At 40.0% G+C, this 18,086-nt stretch overlaps 1 protein-coding gene across 2 annotated transcripts; it reads left to right on the forward strand.

The window, feature by feature from the left end:
* Nucleotides 1-2,747: 2,747 nt before the first annotated feature.
* On the forward strand, nt 2,748-9,706 carry LOC131245868 (NAC domain-containing protein 21/22-like). Of its 2 annotated transcripts, none has more exons than XM_058245609.1 (3): nt 2,748-2,918; nt 5,868-6,133; nt 8,900-9,706. In XM_058245609.1, exons 1-3 carry the CDS (start codon nt 2,750-2,752, stop codon nt 9,320-9,322), a joined length of 858 nt encoding a protein of 285 aa, XP_058101592.1. In that variant the 5' UTR covers nt 2,748-2,749; the 3' UTR covers nt 9,323-9,706. The 2 variants fall into 2 exon arrangements, with proteins under 2 accessions (XP_058101592.1, XP_058101594.1); XM_058245611.1 differs by having other exon boundaries at nt 5,868-6,177; nt 8,900-9,259.
* Nucleotides 9,707-18,086: the final 8,380 nt, after the last annotated feature.

Below are 18,086 nucleotides of genomic sequence, written 5' to 3' on the forward strand. Positions count from 1 at the left end.
TGTATGGTCCACTTGAGCTTTGTATCAACTTTATTTTTAAACTCATGCTATCAAATTATTTGAAAAAATGATAAACAACATGGATAAAACACATATATTATGATGGGGCCCACAATGCTCCAAGTGTTACTAAAAGCATCATCAATAGGCAATTTGCATTTGCACATTCCTAGAGTAGATTAGGTGTGGCCCTTACCATGAGCCCACCTTGATGTATGTATTCTGTATCCACATCATCTATCCGTTTTGTCATATAATTTTGAAACTCCTCAGAGTCTACCACTGAGGTAAGGACTCAAACCCTTATTTGACATTGTATGTATTAAAGTAGGTATTGTGTTCTAATCTTACGGGCAGTAAATATGGCTCCATAATATATTCTCCCACAAGATCAGGAATATCAAGTTGGCTCGAGACTAAGAAATCAAGCTCAACCTATTTATGGTGTGAGTGTACCTCCACCTTTGCCTAGTCTATTCATGTGTGGAATTTTACCCCATGTGTGGGAGAGTCTTAAAGTCCTTTAGTGATATACCATGTGGAGGAGTGTTAAGTCCCTTGATATACATCCCTTGATACACATTGATATGAAACCTTTGCCGGCTCAAACCTATAGGGCAAGTGGTGATTTGACACAATTACTATTATCTTTATGGTATGGTCCACAAAATGATTTGGTAAAATAATGGATAGATTGTCATCCTCCGACAGCCCGGGCTTTTATAGCGAGCGCTGATTCAAAGTTGGAGTGTTAAAATCACTTGATATACTTTAATATACCATTCTCTAATGGCTATATACAGAGTAAGTGGTTATTTGATAAGGAGTGATAAAGGCACTTTATATACATCAATACACCATCATCTGATGGTTTCACCTTTATCCTCGTAATGATTTGGGCTTTTAAAGCAAGTGGTGATTTGACACGGTTAATACTATTACGGTATGGTCCACAAGATGATGTGATAAAAATACAAAAGGCCTGGATATAGCATACATACATCAAAGCCAGCTGAAAAGGGCGGGCTGCACCTAATCTGCTGCCCCTTCCACCCCACCAGATGGATGACTCAGATCGTCTCACGAAGTCATGAAGTGGAATAATCTCACTGGCTGGAGATTCTTCCTATGCATATGCATGCAAGCTAGAAACCGCTTTCATGGAGGTCTCTTTTTTTATTTCCTTTGACTAGTCAGATTTTTGTCATGCGGCTCATCCGTCGTGGAAACATTACAGATGAACGGTTTAGATCAGCACTTGGCGGGGTGAGCCCTTAATTAGCATTTCGAGGGACAAAAATCCAAATTTCAAATTTATTTCTCATGATTGCTTTGCCTAATTGATAATATGATATCTATCATCTCCACCCACTTGATGACGTGCCAACGTCTGAAAAATCTGATCCTGTATAAGCTGGGCCTCACCTGGTGAAAAAATCAGGTCAGTGTTGCATCATGAAGGTTATCCGGGTTGACAATATGGCTTATCTAATTATCAGGTGGGCCCTCCGTGAAATCAACTGATGAACGTACCAGCTGAGCCATCACACCAGTGTGGCCCACCTTTTGTGTGTGTTGGCCTGATTTTACTTGTAACCTCTTACACGGTTCTGATTCCTCATGAACTACAAACATGACATGGAGACGGAGACGGATTGGCTACTCCCCCTGACACCAGCCCCGTGGCTGATGGTCGGTGCTCTGTGGGCCCCACCATGATGTATGTGTTTCATCCATTCAGTTAATCCATTTTTACAGATCATTTTATATCTTGATACAAAAAATTATAGGGAAATAAATCTTATGTGGGCCACACCACAGGAGAAAAATAATGAATGGATATTCGCCATTAAAATCCTCCTAAGGCCCACTGTACTGTTTATTTGACATCCAATATGTTGATTTGGTCATAAAGACCCAGATGAAGGGAAAAAATAAATATCAGCTTAATCAAAAACTTTTATGGCCCCCAAAACGTTTTTAATGGTCAAAATTTATTCATCACTGTTTCCTGTAATGTGGTCCACTTGAGATTGAAATATACTTCATTTCTTTTCCCATGTCATAAAATGATATATAAAAATAGATGGACGGCATGGATGGCACACATACATCATGGTGGGCCCCACAGAGCACCGACCACCAGCCAATGGCTGGTGTCAGGGGGAGTAGCCAATCCGTTCCCCATGGAGACGCGTCGCTCGGATGTCATCTGTCAGATGATGTGTGAAGATTACGGGCAAGACTCCTGTGATAGTTCACCACCATTTTGAGAACAGTGGTGGTAACGATTTACAGCTATCCAGACCATTCAAATTGCAGGCCACGTAGGGCATGCTCATCCACAGTTGAGACAGCTACTCGATGGTCTGGATTTCTATTCAACTACGTCATTTATATGCTCGGATGATCACCACCACTTTTTTAAAATGGTGCTAGACTAACATGGGAGCCTGTTCTGATGATTAGAGAGATTTCTTGTGACCATGGTTTTCCTTGAGCCTTTGGATTAGATGAACATCTTGCCGGGAATTCTGATCTGTGCTCCGTAAATGTAGGGCTGAGATTATAAAATGGCATCTGCCACAACCTAACTAGCTACTCTTCCGTATAATTACCCAAGTTCCAAGTTCGGAACTGCTTGTTTTTATCCAACTCAGTCCCAGAACCCCTCTTGTTTTTATCCAACTCAGTCCCAGAACCTTTTCTCTCTCTCTCTCTCTCTCTCTCTCTCTCTCTCAAAACACAGATGGGATTGAGGGATGTAGAGGCCACACTCCCCCCAGGATTTAGGTTCTATCCAAGTGATGAGGAATTGGTTTGCCACTATCTACGTAAAAAAGTTGCTAACGAGAGAAGCTCACACGGGACTATGGTGGTGGTGGACTTGCACACGTGTGAGCCTTGGCAGCTACCTGGTGAGTAGCCATTAGTTCCCCCACTTATTATTATTTTAAAAATATATATATTTATGTTCTTCCCTTCTTTCTTTTTTTTCCTATTTCAATTTGTTTTTCCTTTAGAATTCAGAAATTTAATAGGTCATAACGGAGCACTGACTTGCAAGATGGACCATCCATCAAGTGGCCTGAAAATCAGCCTCTTGGGTTGTTTGTGGATGTTGAATATAGACCATTGGTCTTTTTCTTTTTTTTTCCTTTCTTCCTCCCACTGCATGTTTTTTTAACACAGTGCTTATATTTATAGCATAATCACATTAATTCATTTATCATTATTTTTTAATTATTATAAATTGAGAATTTTAACATATTTTTATATACTTAGTTAAAGAGTCAATTAAAATATTGTCTCTAAATTTAAGTAATTTTGGACAAATTTTATCCATAAGATTAAAAGTAAGAAACAACGTAAACTTTTGATTTTGAAAGAAAAATGAAATATCTCTCCATCTTCAACCAACGTTAGTGATGTCATTTCAAGACTTTCATGAAAATAGCCCACTATTACGTTCTCTTTTTTGTATGTAGCTTTTAAAAAAATAATAAGAATGGTGGAAAGAAAACATGAGTAGACGTTAGCGAATGGTGGAAAGAATACACAGCTGGTGGAAAGAACACACCACTGGACTAATGGATCCATTCAATAAATAAAGGTGGGATATACATATTCCATTACAACTTTTAGTTATAACAAAGATTTGAATTTAAACATATGATGATATCTACTTAATTATTTGGAGTAGATGTGGAGAAGAAAATGGGGTTATGTTAACATAGCTAGCACTAGCAGAAATTACTAGGGAGATGATAATTAAATAAGGCTTTGTTAGTCTACCTGCAATATTGCCGGTATGATATTCACTTTCTACACCTGTTGCACCCTTGAATGTTAGGTTATCAGCTTAAAAATAAGGCAGATCGAAAACTCAAGTAGCTAGGCTACATGAAATACAATCTGTTGCACCCTCGAACGTTAGGTTGCCAGCTTAAAAATAAGGCAAATAAAAAAGTAAAGTAGGCTACATGAAATACAATCTCTTTAGGTGTATAACCATGCATTTCTCGCCTACTCTTCCACTCTCCTCTTCCCATATAGGTTACACATGCCATGCTCCATAGTTTTTATTAAAATAAATAATCTTTTATTTCTAATATTCCCTCCTAATTTCACCACCTCACCCTCCACATGCATGTTTGATGCTCAACCCAAAGGACATAGCTTTGCTCTTTTGGATTGCAATTTGTACTAGTAGGACATGGTTAAAGGAATCAAACCGTTGATTTGATGGGCTTCATAGTACATGGCATGTGATTAAAATCTTTCAAATTTGGATAATGTTGATATATGATATTTGGCTTTCTTTGGTCTAATGGAATGGTTGCTATGTCTTCTTTCTAAATATTTCTTGGCCACCTAGTGAGAGTTTGAAGATTTCCCATGTAGGGGTTTTTCGGTGCATGGACCACTTACATTAGGTTCTATTATACGAATGGTTTGGATCATGGAGTTGGCCACACTTGTAGAAACTAAATTCTCCAATGGCACTAATATATATACAAGAGCCCTGCCTCACATGGATTACTACATGGAACATGATGTGCGGTTAGATCTTTGCACGATTCTAACAAGTGGACAATTGGTTCATTGATGTAGGATATTTGGCTCATCATGTCTCCTGCGGTTTGCTAAGTTCACATGCGTGTAAGGTGATTAGCGTACATGCAATAGGATTACTATTGACATTCTTAGTATGAAACATTACTAGTTTGTGGGAACACTACTCCCTAGTTTTCAAGAGAATCAAAACCAATCACAAACATGGTTTGAGTGAATGGGGCCCACATGACAATTAGTATAGACTATTTCGTTATCAACGTCAGACGACACACATGTCAGAGATTTTGGGAAGCGGATTGTGTGGTGTGCCACACACCACTGACATCCATGGTGTGTTGACGTCACCAAGTTCTGTGGGTCCCACCATGATGTATGTGTTATATCCAAACCGTCCATTCATTTGGAGAGATCATTTTAAGTAATTAATCCAAAAATGAGGTAGACCCAAATCTCAAGTGGACCACACCACAGAAAGAAGTGGTGATTGAACGCTTACCATTGAAAACTTCTCAGGGGCTACAGTAGTTTCGATCAATCTGATTTTTTTTTCATTCATCTAGGTTTGTGTGACCTTATTAACAGGTTGGATGGAAAATAAACATCACGCTGTGCTCTAGGAAGGTTTCAAGGTGGCATCATTATCCACACTGCTTTCAGTGATGTGGTCCACTTAAGCTTTGGGTCTACCTTATTTTTATCCTCACGACCTAAAATGATCTTGTAAAATGGATGAACGGTATGGATATAACACATACATCATGATGGGCCCACTGAAATTGGTGACGTCAACACAAGGTTGGTGGTGTGAGTCACACCACACAATCTGCTTCTGAGATCTAAGCCATTCATATACTGCGAACATGCCTTGAACCAGAAGTAATATGGTTTTGCGAAATCATACATATCACAATTGTACGGAGAAATTGACAGCTAGCGGTCACCACACATGACAGCTAGCATAGAATGTTTCATCAGCACCATCAGACGACACACACGTTTGAGATTTAGGCCATTCCAGAAGTAATGTTTTTGCTCAATCATACATATATATCACACTTCTACAAGGAAATCTAACCGTTATAAAAGAAGTCCAACGGTCAATATTCAACGTACTTGTGTGGCCTTCAATAACTATTTTGTCCCATGCAATCCGCTGTGATTTCCATATTTTGAACAATGCTTATATCTCAGTACAATCTCAACCATGCATTCATGCAACTTACATCTTTTTGATGAAATCAATGCACGAGACATGAGTATTTCATTTTCGTGATTTGGCGTGAATCCAGATGTAGCTAAACTCGGTGGGAATGAATGGTACTTCTTCAGCTTTAGGGACCGGAAATACGCCACCGGCGTGCGTGCGAATCGAGCCACGACGTCCGGATACTGGAAAGCCACCGGAAAAGATAGGCCGGTGATCGATCCGACCACACGGGAGGTCGCCGGCATGCGAAAGACTCTGGTTTTCTACCGTGAAAGAGCTCCAAACGGGATAAAGACGGATTGGGTCATGCACGAATTCCGGCTAGAAAGCCCCCACGCACCTCCTAAGGTTTCCTCACTTGATAATCCGTGCATGTCCACGACATCCATGTGGTAATTACCATTTGTTCGAGCTATGTGGAGCCCACCTGTTATGTTTATGTTGAATCTGAACCGTTCATTAGGTGAGAATCCTCATGGGTACCGTACATCCAAGAATTATTCATACTAAAACTCAGGTGGGTCACACCGTAGAGAGCAATGTATGATCATGCTGACAAATTATATATTCATTCATTTCTGTGGCCCACCTAAGTTTTGGAATTATCATGCACCTGATTACTAGTTTGGATGACATACATACAACACGGTGGACCCCACGTTCCATCTTGAAACTTATATACAGTGGGTGTCTTCTCCCACGTGTCCCCCATTGTTCCTTTGGTGTGGACCACCTAAGTTACTGCGGTGATGCACTTACATATCACGGTGGGCTCCGCACAGCCCGCACGTATGGGTAATTCCAAATGCACTCGCATACTCTTTTTTTCTTTTGGGCATATGGCATGTTAAATGCACGACCTGATGAATGGTTCGGATCTCTGATATCCCTGCCATCCAATGGTGGAATGGGTCCGCGCGTGCATGGTAACTCTGATGCCGGGCTGGTATTCTATGGAAACCCTGATTTGGCCCATTACACGGGCGCTCGCTGAATCTGCTTGGCCCTTCTGCCCCATCATGTGTTGATCCAGACCGTTCATCTTGAAGGACCTACAGTGCGTGATCACAATTGTAATTCTTGGCCGTTCATGCAATGGTTATTTAGAAACTAAACTTCTGGGTTGTTTCCAAGTCATTTTGTATGGATTATAACAACTCAGTGATTTTTCCTTCTTTTCATTTAGACCTCCTAGATGAACGGTCTCGATTATTACATAGATGGATGGATGGGGCGCATGCAAGCCTTCCTATCAGACGTCCACTTGGACCGAATTTTGCTAGTGTCGACCATCCTCACCAATCATCTAAGTGGTCCTTTCTGTTTTTAGTCCACCTCAATCAGAAATACCTACCATTCACACGATGGTGTTGAAATATGGACCACTATTTCTAAACATACTTTATATGGACGCTGGAGATCTCTGATCAGCCAGATTTTTCCCATATGGCCCATGATAGTAGGACCAAGAAGATGAACGGTCTGATTCACCATATGGCCAGCCACAAGATTCGAGCAACGGTAGCAAACCATTCTTGGATTTCAAGGTCTTTATTAATTACTAAAATGATTGGCTACCTGATCAACATTCACGTGTACGCTGTGATGGTCAGAACCGTCACATATATACAGTAACGGTCACAACAATCAAAGTATAGTCTTTTCTGTGGGCTGTACAGTGTCATTCATGATGTAGACCGTTTCAATCAACAGACCATCTCAACAAGTGGGCCCCAATGCAGCGACATATACAAAACGAACTATTTATACAAGTGGTCCGGTAGTGTTTATATTCGATCTTTGTGCGGTCCACTCTGACATTGTCAGACATTCATTCCATTCATAGTGTGTGGTCTGAGTTCTCCCTAGAATCCAAAAATCAGGTTGTCAAAAGATTAAGTGGGCCACATCATATGTGAAAACGTAAAATCATGAGTAAAACCTCCTTTGCTCTAATGGAACACATCTGATGAATGGATTGGAATTGGATGGCATATGCACGTAAATCACGCCGGTCCCTGTCATATGGCCCACCTAAGTTTCCGTCTGGGCTGATTTTTGGTACGGCCTTAAATGAAGGTTTAAAATGCCATTTTATAAATGTAAAATCCACTCTGTCAATCAGCTTCCATTCCCTTCCCTGGATTAAAAACTCGGGATGGATCCACAGATAAGATGATCCAAACCATACAGTGGTAATGAAATATATTGAATTAGATTTGCTCGTGGGGCCATCATACGGTCTATATTTCACCAAACCCATTAATTAAGTCACCGCATGGTTGATGCGGAGTGCACCTTGATGTATGCATTGTATATTTACAATGTTTTATTGACTTATTTTATAGCATGAATCCAAAAATGAAGCAAGTATAAATTTAAGGTAGACTACACTATAGGAAACTATGGTAAATGACTATTAAAAATACTTTACAAGTCACAAAAGTTGTGGATAAAACTAATATTGGTGTATTCCCTTCGTCTAAGTTTGTGTGACCTTATCAACAATTTGGATGGTAAATAATCATTTTTATGGCGCGTTCTAGAAATTTTTAACGGTGACGACTTTCAATGACTATGGTTTCTTGTGGTGTGGTCCACCTGAGATTTGTATCTACTTTTGGGCTGGTGCTGTTAAGATGTGTTGACAAAATGGATGAAGAACATAGATATACATAACACATATATTCACCCCACGGTCGGAGAGAAACAAAAATTAGCCTGATAAAAATCTTAGGTGATCCACACCATGTGAACCTAGAGCTGTTTTGGGAGCAATATTATATTGTTGTTGTAGCCCATTTGAGTTTTTAATTAAGTTTATCTTCTGTTTATACAATTCAAAGAGTGCAGAGTGGATTTTACATATGCAACATGGTGGGCCCCATGGAGCCAAGGTGTTTGCACAGGCAACATGGTGGGTCCCATGGAACTTAGGTGTTTTACACACCGGTATTGTAGACAGTTCTGGTCCCTACCTGATGCATCGGAGTGGATGTCCGACACACATCATGTGGGGCCCATCAATCTTTATCTCTCTGTCATCTCTGACTACTCTGCATCCATTTAGCCGTTCTTCGTATAGTTGCTAATCTGTCTTACAATGGTGGACAGGAGGATTGGGTGTTATGTAGAGTATTACACAAAAGCAAAGGAGAGCCGTCCAAATTCAGCCTTGAAAATGAACATGACAACATTGGGTGCTCCTCTCCATACATGGAGTCATCTCCTCCGTCCATTGGCCAAAGCATATTACACGGGTATGATCAAGATCAAAACAGGTTATTCATCAATGGCCCACATTATGATCAAGATCAAAGTACACTACTAAATTCAAGTGTTCTGCCCTTCAATTTCCTCGACTTCCCTCATGGAGTGGATGATACTCAACCAATCATGGGAACGAGTGACAGAGTTGTAGATGATTATGGATTTCTATTGGATATGGGTCCAATCTATCAAAACTTGGGGGTTGGTGGGTCCCAAAATTCAGAAGAGGAGGGGTTTGAGAATGTTAAAAATAAGGGCCTCCTTTAGAAAGTGCATTTGCTTCACACGCTAAAACAACGCACACATGTGTGAGATCCCAGCCGTGCATTATTCAGTCAGTGTCAATTCCATATCTCCAAAAATCAGGCCTACTTGATCATTAGGTGGACTGAGCGTGAGCAGTTCAAAGATAATGTGACCGTGTGGCCCCACCTGATGATCACGTATGCCTTATATATGAGAAACCACATGTCCCCTGTAAGGATCGCCTGACCAAAGGCTCAGATCTTGCACACGTGTGCTTGTGTCTGCATGTAAGATCATGAAATTCTATTCTTTTGTAGATTTGGATTGTAGAGGTGAGAAGTCACGGTGGTGTACAATATCTCAAAGGTTGGTGGTTAAATTAATACAAGATTTTAAATGTTCGAACGTCTTATTTGGACCTTTATAATAGTCCGTAGTACTACCTTAAATAATAGTGTGCAGAACCTGTGATGTGGTTGGTTCAATGGGTCCGGACCACCCAGTTGGGTCATTAGGCGTGTATCATCAAGGGTCGGGTTCAGGCCACGATTCTTGGACCCTTTTGTCACGTGGGTCAGGCCTAAAACTTCGGGCATGGTTAGGAATTTGGCATGCTGGGTCAATATCAATGGTCCATCTTATAAGTTATGCTGGGCTGGAGCATATATCATCGTCATCATTATCATCATTAATGGTATCTTTGTGATACTTATTGTGTCATTGAATGTCTAAGTATTTTAACGTCCAACAAACTGGAAGAGAAAAATCACACTCAAGTGAAATTTTAGAACCTTAGAATACCCCTCTCCAAATGGCCAATTTACAGGGGATTTGTCTCCTTGGAATAATGGGGACTTGTGGAAAACACATTTCTAGGTAATACAATTTTATCTATGGGTTCCAGGTACCAAAAAAGCATGACTGGAGAAGAGAGTGAAGAGGACTTTTAACCTTCTTAAAAATATTTTCAATTGTTAGAAATTCCTTTTTCAAAATTTTATAGTACATTTTCAGGAATGTGAACTATAAAGATGATAAATTTTGAAATTTAGGACCTATTTGTATGGAAACGTAAATTGGGGAATGTAACTGTATCAACGGGGAATATACCTATTTAGAATGGAATGAATGCATAAAGGCCGTATTTCTATAGTAAGTTATTGCTTATGATTCAAGTAGTTTATTTTAATTTTTGCTTATTCAACGAACAAGTATATTTAGTAAATAATATATCTATTAATGAAAATATAAAAACATATGTTTGGTTTTTAACATTACATAAGTACTTGTCCCTAAAGTTTGTTTGGTCCATTGTTAATATCTATTATTCATCATATATTGCAACCTTTGATGTGAACCATGTATCGTGTTGGGGCCACCTTGGTCCTATCTTCAATTTGAACTACCTATTGCATGGGGCCTACCTTCAATGTGGACCATCTAGATTGTGAGGCTCACCCTCGATGTGGTCTATCCATCAAGTGTGGCCCATGGTGGATGTGGACCATCCATTTTATTTGGACCGTCCATCCTATGAGGCCTACCTTGGATATGGGCCATCTATCATGTTGGACATTGGATTTAGGTTGTCCATCTTGAGGGCCCACCTTTAATGTGGACCGTCCATCATGCAGGCCCAACTTTGAAGTGGGTCGTTGATCATGCAAAGCCTGCCTTAGATGTGGGCCATTAATTGTTAGGGGCCGCCAACCTTCAATGTGGACCATTAGTATGTAGGGCCCACGTTAATATGGGTAATCCATCATGTGGGGCCTGCCTTCAATATCCATCATCCATCATGTGGGGCCTACCTTCGTTGTAGTTCGCCCATCATGCGGGGCCCACCTTGATGTGGGTAATCCATTATATGGGACCCACCTTCAATATCCATTGTCTATCAAGTGGGGCTTTCATTGGATGTGGGCTATTCATCATTAGGACTCGATCATTGATGTGGACCACCCATTGCGTGGTGCCCATCTTAACATGGGTTATCCATTGTGCGGGTCCACCATTAATGTTAGTTGTCCCTCATGTGGGGCCCACCTTAAATGTCCATTGCCCATCATGTGGAGCCCATCTTTAATGTAGACAGCTCAATGTATGGAGCCCACCATTAATGTTAGTTATCCATCATATGGGTCCCACCTTCAATGTCCACTGCCCATCATGTGGAGTCCATCTTTGATATGGACAGCTCAATGTATGGGCCCTACCTTTGAAGTGGGTTGTCCATCATATGGTGCCCACTTTAGATGGGGGCCATTTATCATTATGAGGCAACCTTTGATGTGGACCATATATTACGTGGGCAATGTGGATCGTCCATCATGTGGGGCCACCTTGGATGTGGTTCCATTGTGTGGGCCCCACTTTCAATGTGTATTGTCCATCATGTAAAGCCTCCCATCTATCCCACATAATATAAATGGAAAAATAAAAGAGTAAAACATTGAGAGGCAAAAAATAAATAAATAAATAGTAACTTTTATGGCACCAGCTACTTTACAACAGTGCTTACTAAACCAGCTATAAAAAATAAATAAAAAGTAACACATCAGCTCACGGTAGTTAAAAATGGTACTTATTGCGTAGTATCCAAACGGCCGAAGTGTTTGCATTTGCTCTTTATTCTCAACAGGAGAGTTCAATCTTTTATTTTTTTTCAGAAATTAAAATGACAGGAAAAAATTTTCTCTTTAATGTGCTATTCTTAATGGAAAAGTTTCAAGGAAAAAAAGCCTCCCTTTAGAGGATTGTAAATCAAACAGATGCAAATGCAATGGAAGATATTTTTAAGGTGTTTTTCTTTTTAATAAAACAAATAAGTACAAAAGATTTACTTTTCTAATGTTGTTTTTTCCATGAACTCTGGCTTATATCACATCATTTCTTTTCTTTATATTCCCTTAATTCACCTTTGATTTAAATAGGCCCTGGACTCTCATGGGAATACAAATTCAACCCCTCAGTAATGGAATCCATCGATCTATACCATTTCAAATTATTGAACTTGGCCCACTTCAAATTCGTCCATGCCTAACTCATGCTTCATAATTTTGGGTTAGGCTCAGCATCGCCCAAGCAACTAAAACCCTTAGTCCCTGGGCCTTTCTTGACAATCGGGCCGTTCGACAAGTGGGCCTCACTAGTACCCTAGGTGCACAAAGTGGGACATGGACTGCATGTTGATATTGTCATTGTAATTTGCTTTTGGTCAGTGGTCTATGGGTTTCACTATCACGTATGTGTTTTATCTTCGTTGTACATTCATCATTATTATTATTATTTCAGTTCATCTTAGGACGAGCCTAAAAAATAAGGTATTCCAGATGTCAGGTGAACTATATCACAAAAATACTTATGAGTTACAAAAGTATCGGATGATGCTGATATTTATGTTTTCCCTCCTTCTAAGTCTAGTCTGTGTACCTAATCACGGCAAATGAAAATTTATGTTGAGCTTAGAAAGTTTTAATGGTTGGCGTTTAATGACAGTTGTTTTCCTATGGTGTGGTCCACTTGAGATTTGGATTTACCTATTCTTGGGATATGCCTTATGATGATGATCCGAAATAGATGGACGGCATGGATTTTTTAAAAAAAATTGTTGTTGGGCCCACAGCGCACCGTCCAGTACATATTTATGGTGGTGTCGGCATGCAATCCGCATCAGCCTTTGGTGCGACTAGCAACGCATCCGATGAAAAAAGAAAGGGTTTTCCAATCACGAAGGTTTGCCCGTTCAATACGAGGCCCACCTTCTCGAGAGTCCAGCCGAAAGGAACCATAGTCCATGCAAGGTGGGACCCCGGATTACTGTGATGTGTGTGACTACATCCACGCCGTCCATCCGTATTGAAAGCTCATCTTAGTTCATGATAAAAAATGAAGCAGATACAAATCTCAGGTGGACCGTAATACATGAAACAGTGGTAATTGACCATTATAAATTTCTCGTGGGATAGAAAAGTTTTGGATCAAGCTGATATATGTGTCTCCTCTTCATCCAGATCTTTTTGACTTATCAACATATTGGATGGAAAATAAACAGTCCGGTGGGCCCATGAAGTTTTTAATGGTGGGGATTCAATCACTACTGTTTCCTATGGTATAGTCCACATAAGATTTTGATGTACTTTATTTCAGGGTTTATAACTTAAAATGAGCTTTCAAAACGGTTGGACAGTGTCGATATAAGGTACACATCACAGTGGGCCCCACAGTCAGGGTCCCACCTGCCTCGGTGGATGTGGGCGCGTACTGGACACTGACAAGGTCAGTAGCCAAATGGCTACTGAATTGATGTCACCAAGCTCAATGGGCCACCATAATGCATGTGTTATATCTATACTGTCCAACCATTTTTAGAGATCATTTTATGGCATTAGAAAGAGAATGAGATAGATCTAAAGTTCAAATGGACCCACCACATCAAACCATGGGAGCAGCCACACCCACTGTTGAAACATTTATAGGGCCTACCGTGATGTATTTTTGAGATCCAAGCTATTTATAAGTTAACACAGAGATAAATGAAGTAAAAACAAAAATATTAGCTTGATTGGAAACTACTGTAACCCGTAAGAAGTTTCGAACACTAGATGTCACTATCCCTACTATTTTCTACAGTGGGTCCACTTGAACTTTAGATCTATCTCATTCTCTTTGTCATGCCATAAAACGATCTCCAAAAATGGTTGGACGGTATGGATGCAACACATATATCATTAGCGATTTGGCTACCGACCTTGTCAATATCCAATCCGCGCCCGGTAGATGTGTTGTCTCACGCCTAATCCGCTCCCGTTACCCGCCACTTCATCGGACACCACGTTTGCTTACGGAAAAGAAAATTAGCTAATGTTCAGTCCATACCATCCAACTTCAAGCACCAAACATAACGCATCACACGTGGCAAAGCATCACATGTGTGAAAGATCCCTGGCATTCAACAACAACACCCTACAATGCATTTGTTATGTCCTTGAAATCAATCCAGTCCACTCAAACAAGTTAAGTAGGACATGCACATTAAATGTATACCGTTGGTTATCCTTTATTAACAGCCCATTTATTAGTACATGTGTAGCCCATTTGATAAACTGATAAGCAAATATTCCTGGATCTTGAAAACACACAATATTAATTAATCTATGAACGTCCAGGATCCTACATATATGTTAAAATTTGGCACGTGTGGTGCATCTGTCTTTGGCGCTTGAAGATGGCGTGCCTGCAAACAGTACCCGTTTAAGAAATATTGAATATCGTACGCTGCGATGCACGTGGGGGCACGCGACTTGCCTGTCCCCGGCCACAGGAAGTTCCTGTGGTCGAAAGCTATGTGGGGCCTCCAGAGATGCACGTGACAAATCCTACAGAGATGCACGTGACAAATCCAATCTGTCCATCAGTTTCTAAATACTACAATAGAACATGACAGATCAGAAATATTCAAAAATCAGGTGGACCACACCACACGAAACTTCAAGGAATGAACGTCCACCATTGGACACTTTCTGGGGGCCGCAGAAATTTATTATTATTATTATTAAAAATTATATTTGTGGCTAAAGTTTTTCTGAGATTTAATAACCCTATGAACGGTTTGGGTGGTATATAAACATCATGGTCGGCTCCTGGAATGTTTCAATGGTGGACGTTTCTATTCTCACTGTTTCGTGTGGTGTGGTCCACTAGTTTTTTGGATCTTTTTGATTTTGGAATTCCTATCCTATTATCGTATTTTGAAACTAATGGACGGAGTGGATTTTTCACGGGAATTTCTCTGTACCCCCACATAGCTTCTGACCACGGGAACTTCGTGTGCCACCGGCACAGGCAACTCGTGTCCGGGAAAAGGGTCATAAATTTCAAACTAGTTCTAGCGGTTCGGGGCATTTAAGGAATAGATGCTACAGTTGGAGTTGAGAAATCTGGAGCCCGATCTGGGCATTTTCGGAATATGCTATTTTTATTTGAAAATTTTACAATATGATACCTTACTAATACATTATTTACATGCGATACCTTATTTTAAAAAGTTTTCAGTAACCTACCTATTAATTAAAGTAATTATCATTGGAGGTTAGATTTTTTTAACAGAAGTTGGGTCGGGCTGCTAGCAAAGGTCATCAGCTTGGGTGGGGCCCACCATGATGTTTATGCGAAATTGACTGTGCGCATCAGGCGCGTTGTACCATGATAGGCGAGAGGTTAAAAAAATAGCCTCATCTAGGATTTAGGTGGGCCACAGGGATGGAAACAATGCACATGGCAATGCTCTCCCACTTAACTATCCTTTGGTGTGGCCCGCCTAAATTTTGGTGTGCATTTAATGGCTGAAGTAGTTGTCATATAATTATTATGGTGGGCTACGTAAACATCAAGGGTGGACGTCTTTCTTCCACCGAAATTATAGGTTAGCTTGATTTTTTTAATCATATGTTTAATGTGGGAGTACACATCTAAATAGTCGGATAGATTTCACATATCCACTATGGTCACCCCTTAAAAAATCAATGGTTGGCAACCATCCCCTACCTGTCTCTAAATTTTAAACCATAAATTTAAAGATTATATATATATATATTTGTAGAGATGCCACCCTTGATTTTTGACTGGGTCACCTTGATGTGTATGCCCGATCCACTTTGACCATTAATGAACATGTAATCCCATATTAAGCCAAGGAAAAAGTCAGGGACATGTGATTTAAGTCGGCCACGCCAAAGGAAATGGTTAGGAGATAAACATCCACCCTTGATTTTTACAAGGCCCATTGTAATGATTATGTAACATTTACTCCAACCATTAAATTGCACACCAAAATTTAGGTTAGGGCCCAAAATCAGACAAACTTGTAATTCAAGTGGGCCACAAGAGGGAAGAAGTTTAAAGGGTGAGCATCGCCGTACATATTGCTACCAATCGTGATGCCCAGGGAATTTATATTTTACCAAATAATGCCAAAGTGACTAAGAAGTTCCTGGAGGGTGTTTTTAGAGGGATGGTATTTAAAAAATAAAATAAAATTATACACACACACACACATACACGGAAACGCTCACCTGCGAACTAGTTAGTACGTACTACATATGAACTTTTTTGAGAACCCATCATACGTGATGTGGATCCAAAATCTGAACCGTTCATGTGAAGCAGCACCTCGTGAAACCCCCCAGGACCAAGTTTTACTTTGATCTAAAACTTTGATGGGCCATGAAAAATGAAAACAGTTTCCTCCCTTGATTTGTATTTCTCTTTGCTATGGCCCACCAGAATTTTAGATCAGGGTGAAATTTTGTTACATGGTGTTTCATGGGATTCCGCATCACATGGACCGTTCAAATTAGACACCCATGACACGTGTGCAAAGGTGCGCACGTGCGTAGGTGCGCAGGGGAGCATGACTCTCTCTCTCTCTCTCTCTCTATATATATATATATATATATATATATATATATATATATATATATATAAAGCAAAAGGTAAAATAAAATGAAGCTCACATTTATTTATTTTTTTCTTTAAAAGATGGTGAATGTTAAGACTTAAAGGGCCAAATTGTCTATACATCCAAACCTTCAAACAAGTGCACCATGATAACATCAAGTCAATTAGATTACCAAATGGGTTATGCTTGAATTCAAATATTTTGAGCCTCAAAATTAGTTCTGACATATTTTAGGTTCATTTAATAAAAATATTGGCCTGCATCTGTTAGACAGGCTGGATGTGAGATACATGCCAAGTGAGCTGACAATTTTTTATTTTTAATTTTAATTTTTCACTTTGCTGTGAAGAAAAAGCAAAGGACATTAAAATAATTTTTACTCTTAAAAAGCACCAGCAGGGAGTACGGCGCCAACATCAATAGCTCCTAGTGCAAAAATCAACCCGATCTACTATTTAGATGGGCGACAACGGTAGTTTGAATTAGATAATCCATCGTTTCCTTCTATGTAACCAATCCGATGAGTGGATCCTGTTGATTTTTTTCAACAGGTGATCTTCAAGGTGAGTGTGTTGCAAAAAATATTGATTTTTAATAAAATATATTTTAATAATAAAATAATATATAATATATAAAAAGTTATTTAGAAAAACACCGTTTTGTGGGTTTTTGGGAATAGTCCCACATTGGAAAAAGAGGAGAAGAAAAAATGGTTTATATGAGAATGGTAGAGTATTATAATATTTACCCATATAGTCCAAAGGAGAATGGACTTGCATGTTCCAGTACGTAACACTGGCGTACTTTGCACTTCGCATGTCCGCATCATGTCACAAAGGGTCACTCCTTCGCGACCATGAGTGAACCGGAGCGAGACGTGTGCAAGTCGCAGTGCGACTAAGTGGCTAAGACAGGTGACTGATTGGCAGAGAGACTAGAGGACTGGGAGAGATATCCCTCAGTATATATAGGGGACTGAAAAGAGTTGTTGCAACAGAAACCATAACAGTTGTGCCATTAGTGTAGAGACCAGCTGTAACTACTGCATGGCTAGCCCAATAGCTAGAAAACGACTAGCTGTTGTCTCACAACAGTCAGCATGCAGCAGATTAATAGTCATGCATAACAGTAAAAAACGGCCATAAAACGGCTAGTTTTCCAACAGCCAGAAATGGCTTAATGGAATTTATGTCTCTGGACCATAACCCCTAGCCACCATAGCCTATAAAAGGAGGGTTTGGATGGGTTTCCAAACCATCTCTCAACCCACTCCAGCAGACTCATACGAATTGAGATAGTCATCACTCATCTCTTATACTCTAGTGA

This window comes from Magnolia sinica, chromosome 5, assembly GCF_029962835.1.
Source record: "Magnolia sinica isolate HGM2019 chromosome 5, MsV1, whole genome shotgun sequence".
Taxonomy (NCBI): domain Eukaryota; kingdom Viridiplantae; phylum Streptophyta; class Magnoliopsida; order Magnoliales; family Magnoliaceae; genus Magnolia; species Magnolia sinica.